We start from the raw sequence: 25,839 nt of genomic DNA on the forward strand, positions 1-25,839 counted from the left end.
AAATCCAATACTTAGTGAGCTTGCACCTTAGCAATCACAAGAAAAAAAAATTAATGAAGGACTTTCTAACAACAGTTTCTCTAAAGTTAATATGCAAATTGTCTAATATGGTTTGTAACATGAGCTTTATGCACGTTCATTTGCTTTGAATTTATAATTTGACAAAACAAATTACCATAATATCGGTAACCTTGCTCTCACTGAAATATTCTGTGGAAATCTTGGTTTTGATTGGATGTTGGATAAACCATTAATTTCAAAGCCAGGGTCTATGGTAAAATTCATGCTATAATCATTGAAGGATCACCACTCAACACAAGCCATGTTAAAAAATTTGATGACAAGTTTCCTCTAAGTACTTACTATTGTTAATTTTTTAATATAGAACTCACCTTCTTAACGTTGATTGTTTGCGGATGAAATCCTCGGCTGTTGACTCTAACAATGGTTTGATCTTTAGGCATGCTCACTACAACACTGCTCAAAACAGCTTTGCTACTGTGCTCATACTGAAATGAAAATGATAAACATCTGTGAGTATCAATTTGGGTATCATTTGGGTAAATCTGATATCATTCTAGAGCATGACATGGTTATTATATACATGAAGCAATCGATTCAGAGCCAGTCCCAATCGGGAAGTATGGAAAACTCCAGTTCATTCAGTCAGGTCACAGCCCCAAATCGGGGCCCAAGAAATCTGAGGTGTAGCGGGAGATACCCCCATAATTAACAGAGGTCACCGAGAAGGTCAGGAGGGTCACCATGAAATACCATTCGATGAAGGAGCAGAAGCCGCTCTCTTTCGCACACATCCAAAACACCTCAATATTTGCATCAGAACAACAAACAAATCCAATCAAGGATTGAGATCTACTGAGAAGACCCCATCTAGGTACTGCAATGCCAGTTGCAGACTGAGGAAGGAGAGCTCCAAAAGCATTAGAAATCAGACGAGGCTGAGGGAAGCTGGACATGATGGTGGATCTGTTTTGGAATGTAACACATCATCCATCCAAATACTCAAAGATGTAATCCTCACAGGCAAAATCGAAAGATACGTCATCAAACAAGGAGGGCCCGTTGAAATTTTTACTGAAGAAATCAAAAGACTGCTGGGTGAATCATAACTGTATATAAACTTCATAAAGACTCTCCAAAGACTCTATCTTGCAAGATCTGCATAATTGAAAAACGATAAAGGACTTTTTAAAAAACCCTGCATTATCGTTTGGTTAAAGCCATTTAAATTTAAGACGATTTAACTTTTGAGTACATGGTAGCTGTAAGTATTTCAGTTCATGTTTAGAAATATTGTATGATAAAATAAATGATGAAGTTATATTTGGATATTTGGATTTATATAATTTGGTTCATAGACATGAACATTTTGTTAATATATAAAATAACAGCATGAAGTAAAATTGATAACTATGTATAGTTTGAAAGACACACATCCAATGACTTATAATCCACCTTGATCCTCCTATATTATCCAATTCTGGTCAAGTTGAACTTAAGTCACCCTCCATGACACTCTCGGGTGCCTCTGTCACGTGACATAACAAATTGTATCACACAAGACACCCCAGAATACATGACACAGAATACATTCACCAGCCCAGAAGATCCAGGTAAATTGACTACCACCACTTCATTTCATACTTATACATTTAGTGATATACATATATCTACATTTATTATATGACTGTGCTATTGTTGAACTGTACATACATGTATCTGTTATTCCTTGTGTACTGTTCATATGTTTTATCTTATTTTGTTTATCTGTTATAGTGCCCATGAAGCAGGTTTGAAGCTGAAAGCTTGTCAAAATATATTTGTGGTCTACATCAGCAATACCATCTGTTTTGTATTTTCTAATTTTGTCTATGTAGTACATATATATATTTATAAAAATCTAAAAAGTGCCTGAAATAATAATAATAATACAGACAGAAGATAATCTGAATTCAAAATACTGAATATGCAAGACGGAGAACATATTTTTGCAGCGAGTTTTTTGTTATATTTTTATACAGGTGGCTGCACGGTATGGTTGGTAGTTGATTCAGTTCTATACTTGGCAGACTGTTATGTTTCCCAAATGCCATCAGGAGGGAAGAATCTTCCAGTGACAGAACAGTGGTTAGAAAAGTGCAGACTTAAGCTGGCCCAGTTAGCTGCTCTTGTGCATTCTTCCATGGACAAAAAAAGGAGCAGAGCAAGCGTACCCTATTTTCCTTCATGCGAGAAATGAATAACGTAAGGGCTATCTCAAAGAGAATAAGAAAAGTGGACGGAAACCTCAATGGGTGATCCACGAGGACTCTATCATATACTGGGCGACAGGTTATACAAGTCGCAGGAGTCGTCAATCCCTGCGGATAGACGCTGACGTTGTGTGGCGTGACATTCAAGGCATGTGCGAGAGCTGTTAGACACGCTTCTGGTTAATTTCCCACGTGTTTGCATTGTTTGTTCAGAAATACTACCTCGCATTAATTTCATGGTTTCTCCTTACAAAAAGAAATGAGAATTGATGGGGTAAGACAGGCTGCGAAAAACAAGGAAATGTTTGGTGTCTTACGCATGGAGGCTGGTCAATTAAGCACTCGGAGATAAGTCACATTAGGCGGGTTCTATTCAGGTCGGAGAGTAACCATTTGTCGCCCGCTGGTATAAGGGTGTTCATCGACAGCATCTCCTCAGCACTGCGGAATTTGTTGAGTGGTAAATTCTATAGGTATGTTTTTTCATTGGCAAGTGGACGGAAACCTCAATGGGTGATCATAGAGGTTCAAGGCCTCAAATTGCATCAGGTGGAACAGTACATCTGAGGTCCAGTATTTGATTCAGCATCCTACGTTCTGATCCATGTCGGAACTAATGACATTGAGTCTTTACCTAAGAGAGAGTTACTATGCAGAATAGATGAGGTACTCCGGCGAGTGATGTTCCTTCTACCTTCCTTTATCGTGATACGGTCGTGTATCTTACCACAGGTAACTTATGCACAATTTGGCCCCAAGGAACAGCCCGCAATCGACAGGATAAGGAGGGCTGCGAACAGATATACCAGGTCAACTTGCTGCCATTTAATACGGTTCATGGTCGAACATGAGCAGATCACATATGACAACCAACTGGAGTTCATCTGTCGGAGTTGGGCTTGGCTGTTTTCCTTGAAAGCCTACGTGTTGTCAATAGGGACATTATCTTGCCATGGATGTGTTGAGATGTGCAGGTTCCCACACATGTTTATTTATGGAAAAAACATAAAGTAGTTTGCATCCTGTTCTAGCTTGGTTTCTGTATGCCATACATGTCTTTGTTTTATTTTCTCTCTTGATGTTGTAACTGTGGTAGTTTTTGTCAACTTTCTTTGTAACATTTTTTTCATTCACATTCTAATCTGCATGCAATTTTCGTGCAAACATACATGTAAGATGGTTTTTCTGAAGATATAATTCAGCTGGTAGTTATTTAGCATTTTGCTTCTCAGTATCAATTACCTGGCAGGTATTAATCCTTTGATTTTTATCTTGTAGGTTATTTCATAATTATTATGGAAGCATGCTCAGCCGAATTAATTTGACATATCAGGGGTAATGTGAATTACAGGGATAAGTCAGATGCAGTGATCTGTAATACATGTAGGTATTGCATCATAACTTTCACTCGTTGTTGCCACAATTCTTGAAGGACAACCAATTTTTAAGGTTACAGCACAGTAAAAGAAAAGAGATGGGCAGGATAGGCCTACATTATTCAACCAGTTTACCATTTATCATGTTAAGTTGTAAATGGACAATCTTTACTGGATATGGAATTCGATTAAGAGGGGCAGCTGAATGACATGACGCTCATGTGTGTTAGGTGTTTACTGCAAAAGGGTGTTGTTTGGGGGAAACAGGCACATTAAGGAGCAGTTTGGTTGACAGATTCAGGGCTAGTCAAGGGTGTTATTACATTTTGGCTGTTTTGGCAGTTGTTCATTTGATTTCCTGGTTATCGTCTGGTTTGCAGGTGGTTTTTGGACCAGTCACCTTTTCACCCAGTGGTTATACAGGGAGTTGTAATTTGATCACGGACGGCGTTAACCTATGCCTGAGAATGTCTGTGTTGACTAGAAGTTTTCCTGGGTTTCGGGTTTTAACGCTGGTGGTCTCCTTATGGTTAAGCTAGGTGCCAAATTTGTACCCGGGTAATTATTTAATGAAGGTCATGTACACCAAAATGTTATAAATTGAAGTGGACATTAATGATATGTAGCAAATGTTTAAGGTTGAAATACTTGCACATACAAAAATTATATTGGTAACCAAAGTTAATCATTTGTTGACGATATCTATGAAATATTAAATCCACAATCAAACGGCAAATATACATTGTGGTATTATATGTCAGGTACAGATGAAATCATACAGGAATATCACTTCATACCATGTCTGCTTTAATAAGACCTTGATAAATTAATGTCATCTAAGATATAAGTGAGTTTTTTTTACACTAACATGATGACAATAGACAATTTGTTATACCTACCATGAATTTTTCTCCTTTGTTCGAGAAAGCTTTGCTATAATAATGGAAGACTCCTGGATTTGTGAACAATAAGGCACAGCATCTCCTAAACAAAAATAATTAAATAAACCAAAGAGTAAGGATTATACTTTGATACTATTATGAAAGTTAATCTTTGTAGGGAAAAGAAATAAATAAATATAGCTTTTGTCTCAACACGCCAGAAAATTTACCTCATGGCAATTAAGGAAAGTCGTAAATAAAAAGTGTGGTGAGAATGAAACTGAATTTCTTATTACCCTAACAACATCTTTAAACACTTTATAAATCAGATCAGGAGAAGCTTCTATCATGCATCTTAAAACAAATAAACCACATTCTAAATATTTAATATTTAACTACTCATCTTAACTTCAATAATAAAAAACAACACTGCAATTTTTTAAACATTTATAGGATATTATTATCATCATCATCGCCATCAATTTTCAATATACATATTATGATATATGAGGTGCATATCAGTCAGTACAAATAAGGACAGATGAGGGGGCATAGTTACTTTTACCCCCACCAATAATTACTTCACGGAAAAGTTCAAATTTCATATTAAAATACCGGGTATCAGAATACACTCAAATGAAATCAATTACCTTGGTGAAACCGAATCCTGAGTATATTTCTGGAGCTCAAATACTTCCTGAGTACTGCTTACACTGACCAACTTGTGCTTCCTTAACAATGGCCACACCCAGGCAACACAGTCACCTGACCTGACTGATACAGGGTCAGGGGTCAATGCATTCTTGGAAGCGATGACCTGGTGCACCTACAAAGGTCAAAGTTCAAATTGTGATATGATGGTTGAAACGTTGGGATTCATAATAGCTGTCAATCAAACACTGATATGTAAGCCAAAATGGTCAGGCCAAGTCAGGGATATTTCTTTTCAAATACCTATTACTGACAATAGAGATCGGATAGTTCTATTCTTTTGAAAGTGATCTGTATCCTGAAAGGAAAAAAGATATTACATCGACTGACATTAAGAACAGAAAGTAATTTTGGCTAATCCTAACCTGGCTGCTCTAGCATTTCTATTAGAACTAACATATAAAATAGGACATTCCCAGTGAATCAAGTATGATAGAATGATTGATAGAATGATTTGATTCATATAAAAAAATAAGTTTTAAAAGTATAAAGTGTAACACTATGGTCAGTTACCCTGTAAATATTCAATAAGACTCTCTGATATTGTCTTTTGATGCCTACCTTAGGTTGAGGAACTGTCATAATTGCTCCATATAGATTTGGCAAACCAGCACTGCATTAGACAGAAATAGAAATGGAATATGACCTCACATTAATAAAGTAATTCAATTAAAGTAATGGTAAACAAAAACAAACGTCATCCACTTTTCAAATGACAAAAACTATGAATTTATTTTAAGTTGGTGAATTTCAAGGCTATGAATGAAATTCAATTAAAGCTGTAAAATAAAATGCTGCACCGCCAAAAAGTATCAGTATTCAAAGACTCTATACATTTCTATTTAAATACTCTCCATTGATTTATTTACCTTGTGGATGCATATATCCAGGAATACTTGAAGTAAAGGTTACATGTAGTTTATCTTTTTTGTCTTGTGGCAACATGAAAATAGACCTAAAAAGCATCATCTCACCTGTGATAATATACAACACCTTCTCTCTCAAAGCAAGTGTAAAAAGCACCAGGACTTTCTACTGGAAGTCCACTGCAGAAACCAGATGTTATGGGTTCACCTTGCTGAGATACCTAATCAAACATATCACAAATAAAAAAAAAACTGTTATGACAATACAGATATACTAACATCACTTGGAGTACATCCTCCCTCAAATTGTAATGTACATGTAGGTTTTAACCAGTCTTACCTAATGATAGAGAATAGTGTACGTACATAGATCAACATTCATCACACATGGTCTCCTGGTGAATAGAGAGGAGATGGGATTTGTTACCAGTCTTACCTCAATGATGTTGCGTAACATATGTACACCATTCCATATCCACCATACAAATATTCCTGGATGAATAGAAAGGAGATGAGGTTTGCAACCAGTCTTCCCTAAATGATATTGTGTTGTGTATGTACACCCTACACAATCTCTAGGGTGAATACAGAGGATATGAGTTTTGTAACCTTTCTTACCTGAATGATATTGTGTTGTGTATGTACACCCCACACAATCTCTAGGGTGAATACAGAGGATATGAGTTTTGTAACCTTTCTTACCTGAATGATATTATGTGGTGTATGTACACCATTCCATATCCACCAAACACGATCTCCAGGGTGAATAGACAGGAGATGAGGTTCGTAACCCGTCTTTGTGATCTTGATGGTGTGATCCTTTAAATTGAAAAGAGACAAAAAGAAAATTATAAGTCGCAACTGGTAAAATTTTAGACAGATTAAAAAACAGGGGAGCATTTCATGAGAGGACTTGTCAGACGTTTTATCCGACAAGTACTATGGTAACAGTGCCTCTCAGCCAATCATAATCAAGGAAAGTTGTCAGATCTGACGTGTCGTGCAAAAATGTCGATGAAACGCTCCCCTGACCTCACTTTGTTACTGAAGAGGACCCCACCACTCATACATTGTTTTTGTATCCAAAAAGGAAAAAAATGCACAAGGGCCAACTAAAGTGATGACTTACTTTGACAGCAGCATTGACGATGACGGAGCAACAGCCAACCGACATGGGTGCATCGGACACCCTGTAGTGGTAAACACCCATTGAGGTGAGATTGGTGGTAGCCACGCCCAGTTTGGTGATCTGGAGTCCATGATCATCACTCAAGTATTTAAAACGGTCTGTGTGGAAGAGAAAGTGAGATAGAAGGGTGTATTACCTTGGCTTCATGATATATATCACTATCAATGTCTTCATGGAGACATTCAAACTTTTGCAATATCATAATTTCTATGACATCCTGTTCTAGTTTTTAACGTGAGGCAAATAGTCTTAAGGTCAAGCACAAACACAAATACAAAATCGAACTTGATATTGACTCTTAAAGCACAAAACTACAAAAAAAAATATGCATGTTTCATTCTCATTATCAACTATGTTTCCTCTTCAACTAAAGTATTTCTTTATAAAACATTTAAATAATTAGTCATACATTTTTATAAAAATGTTAAAATGTTGTGCCAAGCATGTAAAATATATCATAAGCTTACCGGAGTGATGCGTAACCTGTCATTAATTCATGAAAAATGAGTCTAAAATGATGAATTAATCTTGTAAAAATAAGTTGTAATTAAAATGTGACCTTGAAACAGGAAATGAAGGTGATTACATGTCTGACATTCATCATTGAAAACAAAAGTTATTCAAGAACATGGGTATAAAAAAGGGGATGAAAACATGAAGAGTGTGAATTTTGAGCCAATCTAATCATAATCAATAACAAGACAGACATGCATTTACTTACTGTTACATTCATCCATTTGGTTGTTCTTTGAAGAGGTGACACAGCTTTCAACCTGCATGAAAATAAACTAATAAAAATAAGGATTGGGAAACTGGCAAATATCCTTCTAACAAAACATAAAAATTGTATATTTATAGTCATTATTGAAAATGCAGGTTTCATACATTTACCAGATTCAATAATCTTAATGCGCTGACTCTAGGGAAGAAAAAAAAAATGAGTGGAACATTGCATGTTAGCTAGAAAGAAATTCAAAGGTAAACATAAAAAAGATCAAAATTGAACATTGGTAGTGTTTTGCTTCAATAATGTGGTCTAAAATTTAATAAATTTCATTCCATATATGGTTCAACATTTACATGGCTCCAGTTTGACAAAAATATTGACAAAAGTCTGTCAGACTCATAAACACTGTACTGTTGATGGAGGTCATGTTATAACTCGCTCATTACCATATACCCTTTTTTTTTTTAATTATCCCTTCATCCCATAACATGATCAACTATGTTACCTGTGTGATTGATAAGCTAGTATCTAAGTGGCTTGGATCCCAGTTCCATCGGATTCTATCTCCTACACTCGCAACACATAGGTCTGAAAGAAATGTAAAAATAAAAAGCATGAGTCATCTAATCAATATTTCTAAATCAATTACTTTTGCTATTACAAATCAATAGAAATCTTGTTGACATCTTTTTTGCAATATAGGAAAGCAAATTCATGAATTATTATATTTCTTTATAAACAAAAACATTTGGGGTAGGTGTAAGAGCAAAGTTGACTCAGTCGTTAACGCGTCTGCCCATCGAACCAAAGATCGTCGGTTCGAGTCTACCCCAGGCGTACGACTGAAGCAAGTGCGTTATGTGTAAACATTTCTCCCATGTTTCATAGATGCAGGCTATGTTTAAGTGGAAAAATACTCCGTCCCTCGGATAGGACGTTAAATGGAGGCCCCGAGTAGAGGAGAGTCACCACCTTTGCATGTTAAGACCCCACTGCACTATTCAAATAAGAGTGGGGGAAACCCTAGTGTAGTGGTCTACCTGCGTTTCCCCAACAAGTTATATCGTGAGGAGAGACCTGCAGGTCACAGTTCTGTGTGTGCGCCCTTCTAGGCGACCCGAATTGGCTGGCTCCTCCAAATTTGCGCCTTTGAATGTCTTTGACAGATATATGGCACGATACAATGCTGTGCATCATCATCATAAAACATCATTATATCAAGCTTGAACTAAAATACTTTGTTGAAAATCATGAATCTTACCAGGGTAGAAACCTTCATCTGTCACTTCAATGTGATGCTCCTTTGGCTTGGGTTTGACGACAATCACACCAACATACTCTCTCACATCATCGTAGTTATTATCACAGTAATAAAATATTCCAGGCTTGTTGAAAACATGTGAGAGAGTTCCACTTCGGCTGCAAAAACAAATTAATCAAATGAATATGCGGAACAGAATGAGAAACTTGTAGTGTGATCCTAACACCATGTCATTTAATGGTGCACATTAAGGGAGGAGCAACTTTGTTTTCAAAGTACCACTCAGAATTTCACAAGAGTGCCAAGTATGGCGGAAAAGCTAAACTGATCTCTATCAATATTCATTTTGGAAAAGTGTTTTGAATATTGCATGGATATGTTTGAATATCGCAAAAACGATATATTTTTTTTTAATTTCACAACATTCTTCTTTCATATTAAAGGACCTAACGCATTCATTACATTTTTATCACCTCAGAAATTGAAATCACTTTATCAAAGCACCACATATCTGCTGTTTAACAAAATAATGTTGGAAAGTGTATTACCAGATTCCTGAAGGAACTCTTTGGAAAGAAGGGGAAAAAATAACAAGGACATGGTTAAATAAAATCTTTCATTAATGATAAGTTACAAGCTACTCTTATAGGGTTTGTAATCATGGCATTTGATTGGCTGTGAGCAAAATTGCCCTGGAAAGATTCAAATGATAAAATGTTTTATGAAAAAGGATCTCACCTTGGAGCACCGCTTGTGAAACCTCCTCTCAGGGTTACAGGAAAGCTATTTGTGACGTTGTGGCCAGTTGGCATTTCAACCTCAATTATCTTGTGCTTCTTCTGACACTGAAAATTTCATCAAAAAGGAGAGTTTTGATAAGTTAATAAAGCATTGTAATATTTTCTTCCAAAACAGTATTTATATACAAGAGAGACTGAATTGCCACCACTAGCATGAATAGAGTTGGTTGAATTGAAATGTATGATGTATTGGTTAATGGATATTTACAGCATTTTCGATCGAGTACATCAAGCTGAGGTAATGAAAGTAATTTACAAACCAGCTTTCCCCCTTCAGGGTGCAACACGATGTTCCCTACAATTAGGTGTTATGTTGTGCACATGTAATCTATCTGGAAGGCACAAAGTGATTCAGAGGTCCCAGGTTTGAGTCTTGGGTAATAGATGAAGACATTGAATGTCACTTCGAAGACGTATCTAATAATCTCGGATAATTGTCTAGTGTGAAAACCTAAATACAAGTATCGGTCTACATATTCAGTATTGACCATACATACCTTCTATGCTGACATGATCAATCGAGGATACTATCTAACAGCAAAAGACTCTTCAGTCATTTATTGAAAAATCAAAATGCAAATTAAACACAACAATAATCATACTATGACAACAGAATTACCATGACAATTTATAACCAATGATTTAACTATCAATGTAAATAAAAAAATAGTGAACCACTGGATATTGATAGATACTAATGTACACAAAGCCATCTATGGTAATCCGCTTGAGTGGTCACTAGAGGTGGCTGCTTAAGAAATGTGGCAACTGCCACAGCATACCTACCTTGAACCTATCCCAGTTCCACCAGACCCTATCCCCTTCCTGGACTGTCAGTAGGGAAGGACTGAATCTCTTGTCTGTTACATCAATAGAATGATGACGTTGGGTCTCCTGTACCTCAACTACACACAGGTGAGACTGCTCCTCTCCTTCGGTCTCTGCTAGGAAGTAGTAGAGTCCAGGTTCCCTGTAGCAAGTAAAATGAAATAATTTAAAATTCATATATACATGGACCACACACTTGTTTTATACATGAGTGATGTAGATCTATTCTCACAAACAAGGACCTGTTTCCGAGTTACATAATTGATTGAGAAAGAGTAGGGGAAGGCGGGGTAAGTTGTGACAGTTTTTGCTTTTTGCATGTAAGAATTGATATGATTAATAATCTTGTCGAAATAAGTACCTTGCCTTGAAATTTAATTCTTCTGAAATATTTTCCACCTATATATAACTTTCTATCCCCACACTGAAAGTCATCGTGACCTTTGAAAAAAACGATGTCAAATGGCTCAACTTGCCCCATATATGGGGTAAGTTTGAGCCACCTTCTGGGGTAAGTTGAGCCACAAAAACTACGTACAAAATGTATGAGGGGAGAACCAGCATGTCAATTTTTTGTTTAAAGTCTTTTCACTTGCTAATTCTCTATAAATACTAACATCCTTTAAAAGGAAAAGAGCAGTCATGTAAATTTGCTCCTTTCAGCCAGCATTTCAATCGATTTTTATGGTTTGTTTGTTTTTAAGATACATTACCATAGGAATTACCATGGCTCAACTTGCCCCATGCTGTTTGGCTCAACTTACCCCAGTCCGAACTTAGTGCGATAATTTTGTATCCACACATTTATTATGCATCCATCATATAAAAGACTATGACAAGAATGAAGATCCATACCTGGACTAATAATGTTGTTATCATGTCTTTATTATATTTAAAGACGTGTGTGTTTATAAAGCACTTATCTATTTCACACTCTTTTTTACTTTTTTGGCTGAAATTCATATTTTTCCCTCTAAAAAACTACTTTTTGTTTCAAAGTTGGAAACAATGTGGTGGGGTTAGGGGTTATGCTATGGGTTATCAATACATGACACCACCACAATGTCTGACTCATTCATTATTGGCCTGGGGCTGGTGGCTCAACTTGCCCCTATGCTCAACTTACCCCGCCTTCCCCTACATGGTATAATTTAATTTATCATTCAGATTAAGGACGTTCCATGGTGATGTTTGTGCAAGTCCCAAACTGCGCATATTTTATTTCACAATAAGTGACAGGCATCAGCTGAATATTCCAGCTGAAAATAATCTATGGACCAATTTTTTAACACCTCCACCATTTCAGAATACTTTACTCTGCAGTGCTGTGAAGTATGACAAATTTGACCCCCAGTTTGATTAAATAGGATAGTGGTGCAGAATTTTCCTTTATGTAGATACAAGCCTTTTGACGCATTTTTGTGTTTTTAAAAGCAAATTTGCTCCAAAAAGTGCAGATAGTTTGAAAACAAGCACATGAACCCCCAATTTTTAATATTCACACCTCTTTAGTACATCTTTCTCTGCAGCCATGCAAAATCTGGTGAAAACTACATGGGTTTTAAATAAAGTGCAGCAATGATAAAAATGCAAAATCATTTTTATTGCGTATTTCTTGAGACCTTTGAATCAAACACATGAACCCATGTTGATTTTTGCACATTTGATTTACTTAAAGGACAAGTCCACCCCAACAAAAAATTGATTTGATTAAAAAGAGAAAAATCCAACAAGCATAACACTGAAAATTTCATCAAAATCGGATGTAAAATAAGAAAGTTATGACATTTTAAAGTTTCGCATAATTTTACAAAACAGTTATATGCACATCCTGGTTGATATGCAAACGAGGAGACTGATGACGTCATTCACTCACTATTTCTTTTGTATTTTATTATATGAGTATGAATTATTCTAATTTTCTCCTCATTGTCAAGTGAAACAGTGATTGATTCCTCAGTGAACATGTGTTATTAGCATTGCTTAATACTATATGATTCAGTCAAGTCGGTCCCTATGGTCATATCTTTAAACAAGTGGAATGCCTCTGGCCGTCTCACCTGCATCACGCGGTTCAATATAGCAGCAATGCTGACTTTGAATACTACTCTAACTCGCACAAGATGTTCAGTGATACATGGTTACTCTTATGTCCACTTTTTATGAACTAGACCAATAAACTTACAGAGATATGATGGTTATTCACCAAAAAACCCCAACATGGCCAAAGTTCATTGACCTTACATGACCTTTGACCATGATCATGTGACCTGAAACTCAAACAGGATATTCAGTGATACTTGATTACTCTTATGTACAAGTTTCATGAATCAGATCCATAAACTTTCAAAGTTATGATGGTAATTCAACAGATACACCCAATTCGGCCAAAGTTCATTGACCTTTGACCTTGGTCATGTGACCTGAAACGTGCACAGGATGTTCAGTGATACTTGATTACTCTAATGTCCAAGTTTAATGAACTAGCCCAATAAACTTCCAAAGTTATGATGGTAATTCAACAGATACCCCCGATTCGGCCAAAGTTCATTGACCCTAATGACCTTTGACCTTAATCATGAGACCTGAAACTTGCACAAAATTTTCAGTGATGCTTGATTACTATTATGTCCAAGTTTCATGAATCAGATCCATAAACTTTCAAAGTTATGATGGGAATTCAACAGATATCCCCAATTCGGCCAAAGTTCATTGACCCTAAATGACCTTTGACCTTGGTCATGTGACGTGAAACTCATGCAGGATGTTAAGTGATACTTGATTAACCTTATGTCCAAGTTTCATGAACTAGGTCCATATATTTTCTAAGTTATGATGACATTTCAAAAACTTAACCACAGGTTAAGATTTCGATGTTGATTCCTCCAACATGGTCTAAGTTCATTGACCCTAAATGACCTTTGACCTTGGTCATGTGACATGAAACTCTAATAGGATGTTCAGTAATACTTGATTAACCTTATGGCCAAGTTTCATGAACTAGGTCCATATACTTTCTAAGTTATGATGTCATTTCAAAAACTTAACCTCAGGTTAAGATTTGATGTTGACGCCGCCGCCGCCGCCGCCGCCGCCGTCGGAAAAGCGGCGCCTATAGTCTCACTTTGCTTCGCAGGTGAGACAAAAATGAAATATTGTCTAATTCAAACAATAAAAAACAAAAGAAATAGAGAGCGATGGACATCATTGACCAAACTCATTTGCTCACTGAGTTGTGCATATCACTGTTTTGTGAAAAATAAGTGAAACTTTAAAATGCCATAACTTTCTTATTTTACATCCGATTTTGATGAAATTTTCAGTATTATGCTAGATTGATTTTTCTCTATTTATTCAAATCAACATTTTGCTGGGGTGGACTTGACCTTTAAACTAAAGTGACTCTGTGCAAAATCTTTTGAAAATGACATGGACTTCATTTTATCTGTGGGCCATCCTTAACAGGATGTTTGAAGCAAATGAATAAGAAGCGCCTTTCAATAGAAAAGTTCATTTTCAATTTCATAACCTATAGTACTTATCATTGGAACCTCTTAGCCAATTGAATCATGAATTATGTGGTACTTCTATAGAATCCCGGCAGGACAATATAGTTCTGATTTCTTCCTCCCCCTTCCCTCTCCTTTTCCCCTCTCCTCCTCCTTATACTTGTTCTTCTAGTACAAATGTAGAACTCATTGAATAATTTTGCACATAGTTTTTTTTAGGGGAAGGGTGTTGGCAGTGCTATATTAAAACATGTATTTTTAATTGTATAATGTGTGACTTTTTCTTTTCTGGGGGGTACATATCAAGTTGCTTACTTGAAATCATGTTTGTACCAGCCTGTTTGAGATGGGATGGTACTTCCAATGTCTGTCCTGATCCAGCTAAAGTGTTTGGTACATAGCTTCACCTCAACAAGGGTGCAGGAGATTGCCCAATGCCATCTGACACTGGTCCCTTCACGGACACTCAGCTGGGGCTTGCTGAAACCACTCTCTCTGATCTGCAGACATTATATTTAATAAAGAAGGTAACAACAATGGAAATAATGATAATGATCCTTATATCATCATCACTTTCATTAATATCATCATTATCATTACAATTACCATCATAATCATTGTCATGATCACTATCATCATCATCAACATCAGCGGCAGATGATTACTCTTGATATTTAATCATTTCAATGATAATAAAGAAACAATGACACTAATAGCCTGTCTTAACAAGGAAATTTAATAATATGGCTTCTATCATACAGTATATATTGTATTCTCTAATTGCCATTACTGCCGTAGCATTTCATCACGTTCAACAGATCATTTCACCAATATGAACATGATTATTCATGAATTTTGAGAATAAGTGGAATGCCTCTGGCACTCTCACCTGCATTACGCGATTCAATATAGCAGCAGTGCTGACTTTGAAAATGACTATTGAATAATAATTCACAAAAAGCACCAATCATATGATAATAAAACACTATATTTTGACTTTGATCATGTGACCTAAGACTCATACAAAACAATAACACATACTTGATTATTATTTCGTCCTTGTTTCATGAAATAGATCCATAAATTTTCAAAGTTATGATGGCAATTCAACAATTACACCCAACATGACTAAAGTTTGTTGACCCTAAATGACCTTTGACCTCAGTAATGTGACCCAAAACTTAGGTAGGATGTTTAGTGATAAACCATTACCTTTATGTCCAAGATTCATGAACTAGATCCATAAACGTTCAACGTTATGACAAAATTTCAAAAACTTAACCTTGGTTAAGGTTTCAATGTTGATTCCCCCAACATGGTCTAAATCCATTGACCCTAAATGACCTTTGACCTAGGTAATGTGATCTGTAACTCAAGCAGGGTGTTCAGTAATACTCGATTACACGTATGTCCAAGTTTCACGAACTAGGTCCAAACACTTTCTAATTCATGATGCCATTTCAAAAGCTTAACCTTGGTTAAGATTTCATGTTGACAAAGCCGCTACCACCGCCGTCAGAAAGGGCGCCTATCAGTCTCGCTCTGCTATGCAGGTTAGAAAAAAATGAGATGATACCACCAACATTCGAGCTCACCTTCCATATTCTGTTGCCTGCTGGAACCATGTGAATCTTGTGTAATTCTTAAGTGAATTACATGACTCAGTAGTCATCAAGTTAATAGGAAAGGGTCTGAATCATATATAAAACAATGGTAACACAACTATCTCCCGTAGTTTTAATGTTTGGGTCATTCAGTCCAGCCGAAAGACTCAACAACATTGCCTGATGCATTTCAGAATGAAAGAAACATTTATGAAAACTTCCATTGACACTGACCTCAACTTTTTGGAGAGATTTAGATCTGACAGTCACTGTAAGTAAGTTTGCTTGTTGATCACTGTATCCCTCACTACAGGAAAAAGGGTGAAACAAGATAAATGTTATGATAGAAACTGCATAGATTAAAAAGATTAATTATTAATATGAGGCACTTTAATTGGTGCACTCAAAACGTATAATGTGGTCTGGATGTGCATTCTTAGAGCATATTGAATTAAGTGCCGAAATCTGATAAATTCTCAATTCAATATGTACGATCTGGATGTATAATGTACCGGATTGCACAGATTAATGAATAATCTATCATTCAAGCCAATAATGGCTATTTTGCATGGCTTTAATGTATGAGATACTAGAAATATTCCACTCATTAGGGACAATATCGGCATTCACCTATGATTTGTACAATATTGACACTTACTCATGGAATATTTCTAGTATCTCATTCTGTGTCATCCAATAAATTATCAATATATTTTTATTATCAGTCAGTGCTTTTATTAAATCAAACTTAAATCATAACACAGAAAAGTATAACATATTATCAATCTTAGAAAACAATGTTTATACATAACTTTTTCGAGTCAAGTCCTAAATGGTCGGTAATTCAGACAGATATATCAGGACATTATAACTAACAAAGAATCATTTTACATTTGATGTTTCTTCATATAATAACTAAGTATAATAGAGTTAGTTTGAAACAGGTACTAACCTAATAAATGAGTAGGTGCCTTCCAAGTTGAACTGAACCTGGAAGTATCCGCTACTACTTGGCTCTCCACTGAAGAATCCTCCATTGACGGCCATAAGTTTTCCATCATCAGATACAACCTATATTAATGGTACAGAAAATATAGACAAATCAAAGAGAATCACTGTCAAAATAAGATAGATAGTACATTGAATAATTACACAAAAAGAGAGAAAAGACTAAAAATGAACAACATGAGAAAAAAATCAGAGCAAAGACCAAATAGAGAATATCTTACAATATTATTGCTCTTGTACAGAGCAAACTGATATCTTACCATATTATTGCTCTAGTACAGAGCAAACTGAGGATATCTTACCATATTATTGCTCTACTACAGAGCAAACTGAGGATATCTTACCATATTATTGCTCTAGTACAGAGCAAACTGATGATATCTTACCATATTATTGCTCTAGTACAGAGCAAACTGAGGATATCTTACCATATTATTGCTCTACTACAGAGCAAACTGAGAATATCTTACCATATCATTCCTCTAGTAAAGAGCAAACTGAAGATATTACTCTAGAAAAGAACTGAGAATATCTTACCCTATTATTGCTCTAGTACAGAACCAACTGAGAATATTGTACTATACTATTGCTCTAGTTCAGAGCAAACTGAAGATGTCTTACCATATTATTGCTCTAGTGCAGAGCAAACTGATGATATCTTACCATATCACTGCTCTAGTTCAGAGCAAACTGAGAATATCTTACCATATTATTGCTCTAGTACAGAGCAAACTGAGAATATCTTACCATATCATTCCTCTATTAAAGAGCAAACTGAAGATATTACTCTAGAAAAGAACTGAGAATATTGTACCTTATTATTGCTCTAGTACGGAGAAAACTGAGGATATCTTACAATATTATTGCTCTAGTTCAGAGCAAACTGAGGATATCTTACCATATTATTGCTCTACTACAGAGCAAACTGAGAATATCTTACCATATTATTGCTCTACTACAGAGCAAACTGAGAATATCTTACCATATTATTGCTCTACTACAGAGCAAACTGAGAATATCTTACCATATCATTTCTCTATTAAAGAGCAAACTGAAGATATTACTCTTGAAAAGAACTGAGAATATCTTACCATATTATTGCTCTAGTTCAGAGCAAACTGATATCTTACCATAATATTGCTCTAGTACAGAGCAAACTGAGAATATCTTACCATATTATTGCTCTAGTACAGAGCAAACTGATGATATCTTACCATAATATTGCTCTAGTACAGAGCAAACTGATGATATAATAATAATAATAATAATAATAGGTCCATTTATATAGCGCAGCTACTATGTGCATTTACTCTACTGCGCTTTGATAATTGGTATCATATTATTACCCCGGCTGTAGCTGAGCCGCCATATTAATAGGCGCTAAAGCGTTCAAGGAATGTCTTACAATATTATTGCTCTAGTACAGAGCAAACTGAAAATACCTTACCGTATTATTGCTCTAGTAAAGAGCTAACTGAAGATATTACTCTAGTAAATAAAAATGAGAATATCTTACCATATTATTACTCTAGTACAGAGTAAACTGAGAATATCTTATCATATCATTGATATAGTAGAGTAAACTTAGGACATCTTACCATATCACTGCTTTAGTACAGAGCAAACTGAAGATATCTTACCATATTATTGCTCTAGTACAGAGCAAACTGATGATATCTTACCATATTATTGCTCTAGTTCAGAGCAAACTGAGAATATCTTACCATATTATTGCTCTACTACAGAGCAAACTGAGAATATCTTACCATATCATTCCTCTAGTAAAGAGCAAACTGAAGATATTACTCTAGAAAAGAACTGAGAATATCTTACCCTATTATTGCTCTAGTACAGAACCAACTGAGAATATTGTACTATATTATTGCTCTAGTTCAGAGCAAACTGAAGATGTCTTACCATATTATTGCTCTAGTACAGAGCAAACTGAAGATATCTTACCATATATTGCTCTAGTGCAGAGCAAACTGATGATATCTTACCATATTATTGCTCTAGTTCAGAGCAAACTGAGAATATCTTACCATATTATTGCTCTAGTACAGAGCAAACTGAGAATATCTTACCATATCATTTCTCTATTAAAGAGCAAACTGAAGATATTACTCTAGAAAAGAACTGAGAATATTGTACCTTATTATTGCTCTAGTACGGAGAAAACTGAGGATATCTTACCATATTATTGCTCTAGTTCAGAGCAAACTGAGAATATCTTACCATATTATTGCTCTACTACAGAGCAAACTGAGAATATCTTACCATATTATTGCTCTACTACAGAGCAAACTGAGAATATCTTACCATATTATTGCTCTACTACAGAGCAAACTGAGAATATCTTACCATATCATTTCTCTATTAAAGAGCAAACTGAAGATATTACTCTTGAAAAGAACTGAGAATATCTTACCATATTATTGCTCTAGTTCAGAGCAAACTGATATCTTACCATAATATTGCTCTAGTACAGAGCAAACTGAGAATATCTTACCATATTATTGCTCTAGTACAGAGCAAACTGATGATATCTTACCATAATATTGCTCTAGTACAGAGCAAACTGAGAATATCTTACCATACTATTGCTCTAGTACATAGCAAACTGAGAATATCTTACCATATTATTGCTCTAGTACAGAGAAAACTGAGAATATCTTACCATATTATTGCTCTAGTACAGAGCAAACTGATGATATCTTACCATACTATTGCTCTAGTACATAGCAAACTGAGAATATCTTACCATATTATTGCTCTAGTACAGAGCAAACTGAGAATATCTTATCATATCATTGATATAGTAGAGTAAACTTAGGACATCTTACCATATCACTGCTTTAGTACAGAGCAAACTGAAGATATCTTACCATATTATTGCTCTAGTACAGAGCAAACTGAGGATATCTTATCATATCATTGATATAGTAGAGTAAACTTAGGACATCTTACCATATCATTGCTTTAGTACAGAGCAAACTGATGATATCTTACCATATTATTGCTCTAGTACAGAGCAAACTGAGAATATCTTACCATATTATTGCTCTAGTACAGAGCAAACTGAGAATATCTTACCATACTATTGCTCTAGTACATAGCAAACTGAGAATATCTTACCATATTATTGCTCTAGTACAGAGAAAACTGAGAATATCTTACCATATTATTGCTCTAGTACAGAGCAAACTGATGATATCTTACCATACTATTGCTCTAGTACATAGCAAACTGAGAATATCTTACCATATTATTGCTCTAGTACAGAGCAAACTGAGGATATCTTATCATATCATTGATATAGTAGAGTAAACTTAGGACATCTTACCATATCACTGCTTTAGTACAGAGCAAACTGAAGATATCTTACCATATTATTGCTCTAGTACAGAGCAAACTGAGGATATCTTATCATATCATTGATATAGTAGAGTAAACTTAGGACATCTTACCATATCACTGCTTTAGTACAGAACAAACTGAGGATATCTTACCATATTATTGCTCTAGTACAGAGCAAACTGAGAATATCTTACCATATTATTGCTCTAGTTCAGAGCAAACTGAGAATATCTTACCATATTATTGCTCTAGTACAGAGCAAACTGAGAATATCTTACCATATTATTGCTCTAGTTCAGAGCAAACTGAGAATATCTTACCATATTATTGCTCTACTACAGAGCAAACTGAGAATATCTTACCATATCATTTCTCTATTAAAGAGCAAACTGAAGATATTACTCTAGAAAAGAACTGAGAATATCTTACCATATCATTGCTCTAGTACAGAGTAAACTAATAATATTTTACCATACTATTGCTCGAGTACAGAGCAAACTGAGAATATCTTACCATATTATTGCTCTTGTCCAGAGCAAACTGAGGATGTCTTACCATATTATTGCTCTAGTACAGAGCAAACTGAGAATATCTTACCATATTATTGCTCTAGTACAGAGCAAACTGATGATATCTTACCATAATATTGCTCTAGTACAGAGCAAACTGATGATATAATAATAATAATAATAATAATAGGTCCATTTATATAGCGCAGCTACTATGTGCATTTACTCTACTGCGCTTTGATAATTGGTATCATATTATTACCCCGGCTGTAGCTGAGCCGCCATATTAATAGGCGCTAAAGCGTTCAAGGAATGTCTTACAATATTATTGCTCTAGTACAGAGCAAACTGAAAATACCTTACCGTATTATTGCTCTAGTAAAGAGCTAACTGAAGATATTACTCTAGTAAATAAAAATGAGAATATCTTACCATATTATTACTCTAGTACAGAGTAAACTGAGAATATCTTATCATATCATTGATATAGTAGAGTAAACTTAGGACATCTTACCATATCACTGCTTTAGTACAGAGCAAACTGAAGATATCTTACTATATTATTGCTCTAGTACAGAGCAAACTGAGAATATCTTACCGTATCATTTCTCTAGTAAAGAGCAAACTGAAGATATTACTCTAGTGAATAAAAATGAGAATATCTTACCATATTATTACTCTAGTACAGAGTAAACTGAGAATATCTTATCATATCATTGATATAGTAGAGTAAACTTAGGACATCTTACCATATCACTGCTTTAGTACAGAGCAAACTGAAGATATCTTACCATGTTATTGCTCTAGTACAGAGCAAACTGAGAATATCTTACCGTATCATTTCTCTAGTAAAGAGCAAACTGAAGATATTACTCTAGTGAATAAAAATGAGAATATCTTACCATATTATTACTCTAGTACAGAGTAAACTGAGAATATCATATCATTGATGTAGTAGAGTAAAATAAGGACATCTTACCATATCACTGCTTTAGTACAGAGCAAACTGAGAATATCTTTCCATATTATTGCTCTAGTTCAAAGCAAACTGAAGATATCTTACCATATTATTGATTGATTATATGCAATACATTTAGGGTGCATCAATACCTTCTGTGTTTGAAAGAAAGATCAAAAGATCTCTCCAGACCTCTTCAATTGCAAAGAGTATTACCATCAATTATAACCTGATAAATAAGTGCATGGAAGCATGATGATACAAATTACATTAGCATTTAATCTTTCATGCCATGGTATCAAATGGTATTAACCTGAAAGAAAAGAAATTAAATTTTTCATCAAATATACAAGTACATTGATTTTTATCTATTTTCAAGCATCTAATAAAATAAATATATAGCATTATTAATTTACTACAATGAGCACATTATCAAGTCAATCAGACATTAAAAATATTTCAGTACATAAAAGATGGCTTTGCATACCTGTTTCACGTTGTGTCCAGATCCTCTCACCCCATTCCAGTGAAAAGATACTTCCTACACATTTGAAGAAAAAAAACATAAAATATAAAATGTGAGTTTGTTTTCTTGGAAAAATAATTATTCATAACTGATGGGTGCAAATCCACTGCAGTGTGGAAATGAAACAGCTCATAGTGCCATGGTCATGTCTCATAAATTTGTCTGACAAACAGTGAATGTCAGATTACTGTAACAAATTCAAATTTACTCTGATCAAATCACGTCCATGACTTCCATGACTTCAGGAGCTGATAATGAAAAAAAAAGGATTGAAAATAATATCTATCCAATCATACAACGTTAAAACATTACTCAACCTGTTGGAACTTCTTTAACCCTATCTGCTATTCTTTTGTAAAATTTCAGTAAAAAAATTCTCACCTCTCCTTCATGAATATTGAGTTCAGAAGGTGAAAATCCAAGTCTAGTTAGTCCAACTTGTGTTCTCTTCTTCACAGACTGTTGTTTACCATCTACATATCACACAAAAAAGGATGACAATACTGTTGTAGATACTGTACAGTGACAAATACATTTCTTCATAATAAAATCTTTTTACTAACAACACATGATTATACAACAAAGATGGCAAATGTGACTTACATACTTTGTGCTGTAAATAAAGTGCTGTCTCTTCTATGAAGATAAAAAAAGGGTTAATTTTAGTCAAACTCCACTGATATTAATGCAATATTTTACAATATGAGATGAAGTGACAATGCCTGGCTCAAAATTATTGATATCATGATCATCTTTGTACATTGCCACTAACACAAAACACAATAGACATGGAATGGAATACAATTCTTACGAGTATCATTTTATAAACTCAAGATGAACGTTCTCTTACCTCTTATAGATGTTCCAGTTCTTGTCACTGATGAATCATTAGATCTGAACCCCTGGGGTATTTTCTGTTCTCCTGGTTCATCCGAGTCTCTAGATGCTCCAGTTCCCATTGCTGATTGATCAGATAAATCTCAATTCATTTCATAATCACATTGTGTCAATGTCAACAGTCTGGTTGTGCCCTGCTTGTCTTTGCCTTAATCAAAAGGATTTGAATCACTCATTCATAATTTGTTACCTGAAAGATTGAAAGAAAATCAATTGGTTGTGGTCTCATGTTTAAATTAAGGGGTCAGGGGCCCATTGCAGAAATATATTGCAATCATTCGCAACTCTAAAAATCATGCGAAACATGATTTTCAACCAATCAACAGCGCGCATTTGGGACTTGCGATTAAATGCAACGGACACCTGGTCTGCTAGAGTGAATCACTCATTCAATGAACAAGGTTATGATATAACCTTGTTCTCAGTTATATCCCCATGTGTGGCAAAATAAGGGTGGCAATGTTTGGCTAATTTTCTCTTTTTGTTTGGGGCAAATGATTGATGTTTTTACACTGACAGTTTCTATTACACCTATTATTCATACAACTTGGCTCTTATTTAAATTTGATACTTTAAATCATTTTTTTCTTAATTAAAAATAGAGATCATAAAATGAAAATTTTCTTGCCATATTAATTTCCACCAATAGAGGGTGTACACAAAAATTATGCCCAAAATTCAAGTTTTTGAGCGCTCTGGTGAATACAAAAATTATTCCCAAGTTACTATTGAAAAATAAATTGCAACTGTACGGAAATTAGTAATTTTGGTCACAAAAGTGATATTTTAATGACTTTTTAATGTGTGTGCTCTGGACAACATTGGCATACCATCACCCGGGGGGCCACTTCCATTCACGAGTGGATACCATGCGCGACCATGGGGTCTCGAAAAGCACCCTAAACACGTAATTTCCATATTCTGAAAATGCACCCCTTAACAAGTATTGGCGTGTGAAACCCTACCCTTAACAAGTATTGGAAACAAAACGATACTCTTGGCAAATATTCCCTGAAATGAACCCCTAAACAAGTACAGGAACATTTTATTGTTACGGGTCCTTCGGTCGTCGGCTTTACCCCACCTTCTACACCTCGCGCAAATAGGACTCTAAACACGTAGTGTTGGGGCAAAAAGACATCCTTTATTAAACATCTTAATTTTGTTTTATCATCCCCGCAAATTCGACCCTAAACACGTACTTTTCCTATCGAAATAGATACCCTTTTTTCATTATTTTTGTGTTTTTGACACCCTTATCACGTTACGTACGTAACGTGCCCTATCGTGAAAAGGACATCCTTTTTACATGTTTTTTGGTCGCACATGGTATCCACTCGTCAATGTAAGTGGCCCCCCCCCCCCCCCCCCGGGCATACCATAGTCCTACCTGTAGATTCCCCACAGGCAGGGTGGTAGCAGTGAACAAGTGGAGTGAATGGTTGTTTTGCAATTTTGCACTGCACTGACATCATGGCACAGTTTCAAATCCTGTCTTCTTGGATGATAAGTTTTCAGTTATAAATTGACTACAATTAACAAATATATCAGACTCATTCACTGTCAATTTTAGTGGTGGGGACATATGGAAGTCTTGCCACACAATCATGATAGCGCGTCAGAAAGGCAAGCCATAGCCATAGGCAGAGGCGATAGCTCACGGCCACGCACCACTGCCTCACAGTCCCACCAATACGGTACAGTACAGTACCCGTACGGTATACTGTATTGCAGCTGTACAAAATTTAGGTCACACGCACAGTCATTGACAATATTCAATAATAAAGATAATCACACAGCACAGGATATACTACTTTCAATTAGAACGCTGGTTGCTAATCGCATTCAGCTGAATCTACAGGAAACCTCGATCAAACACTTCACTTTCTCACACTCACATTCAGAAGATGAAATGAAATAAAATCTTACTGAGGCCAAAATAATTGGAGGACATGACTGTATTGTTGTTGTCCGATGCTACGATACATGATGAGCTAGTCTCTCCCAAGCAAGCTGTGCTCTAACATTTTTACGAAATTTCGATATTTATCTCAATTCTGGAAAACATTTGCTTTTTTTCTATTCCAAGATTTAAATTTTGAAAAATGTTGTAAATTATAAGATGATTATGTTAGGCATTTCCCCCCAAGTATTGAAATAAAACAGGAATTTGTTGAACATTCCTTTATATTAGACTAAGCTAATGAATTGATTTTTTAATGAACCGCAATACCAGCTAAAATGACAATTAGTGATTAGGGATTTAAGCATGCCATACCGCTGTCCACGGCCACTGAAGTAGATAGATATAAAGGCCTACCATGGATCAAATAAAAAAATAAATATATTAGTTTCCCCTTGCTTGCTTGACTCGCTCTCAGTGTACGAATGTATACACATGTTTGTTATTATTATTTTTGTTATTATCATTATTATTATCATTATTATTATTATTATTATTACTATGATTATTATCATTGTTATAATTATTATTATTACTGTTATTCTGTTATTATTATTATTGTCATTATTATTATTATTATTACTATTATTCAAACT

At 35.2% G+C, this 25,839-nt stretch overlaps 1 protein-coding gene across 1 annotated transcript; it reads right to left on the minus strand.

Moving 5' to 3' along the window:
- Positions 1-11: 11 nt before the first annotated feature.
- On the minus strand, positions 12-25,278 carry LOC121411993. Its single transcript, XM_041604905.1, has 20 exons — positions 25,210-25,278; positions 23,234-23,470; positions 22,765-22,856; positions 22,345-22,398; positions 16,978-17,096; positions 16,260-16,332; positions 14,737-14,921; positions 10,871-11,054; positions 10,023-10,129; positions 9,285-9,442; positions 8,529-8,611; positions 8,018-8,069; positions 7,237-7,394; positions 6,810-6,926; positions 6,216-6,328; positions 5,803-5,854; positions 5,181-5,356; positions 4,549-4,633; positions 393-509; positions 12-26 (listed from the first exon to the last, which is right to left on the minus strand). The coding sequence occupies exons 2-20, from the start codon at positions 23,340-23,342 to the stop codon at positions 12-14; spliced, it is 2,049 nt and encodes a 682-aa protein (XP_041460839.1). The 5' UTR covers positions 23,343-23,470; positions 25,210-25,278.
- Positions 25,279-25,839: the final 561 nt, after the last annotated feature.

The sequence above is a fragment of the Lytechinus variegatus genome, chromosome 3 (genome assembly GCF_018143015.1).
Source record: "Lytechinus variegatus isolate NC3 chromosome 3, Lvar_3.0, whole genome shotgun sequence".
Classification (NCBI taxonomy): domain Eukaryota; kingdom Metazoa; phylum Echinodermata; class Echinoidea; order Temnopleuroida; family Toxopneustidae; genus Lytechinus; species Lytechinus variegatus.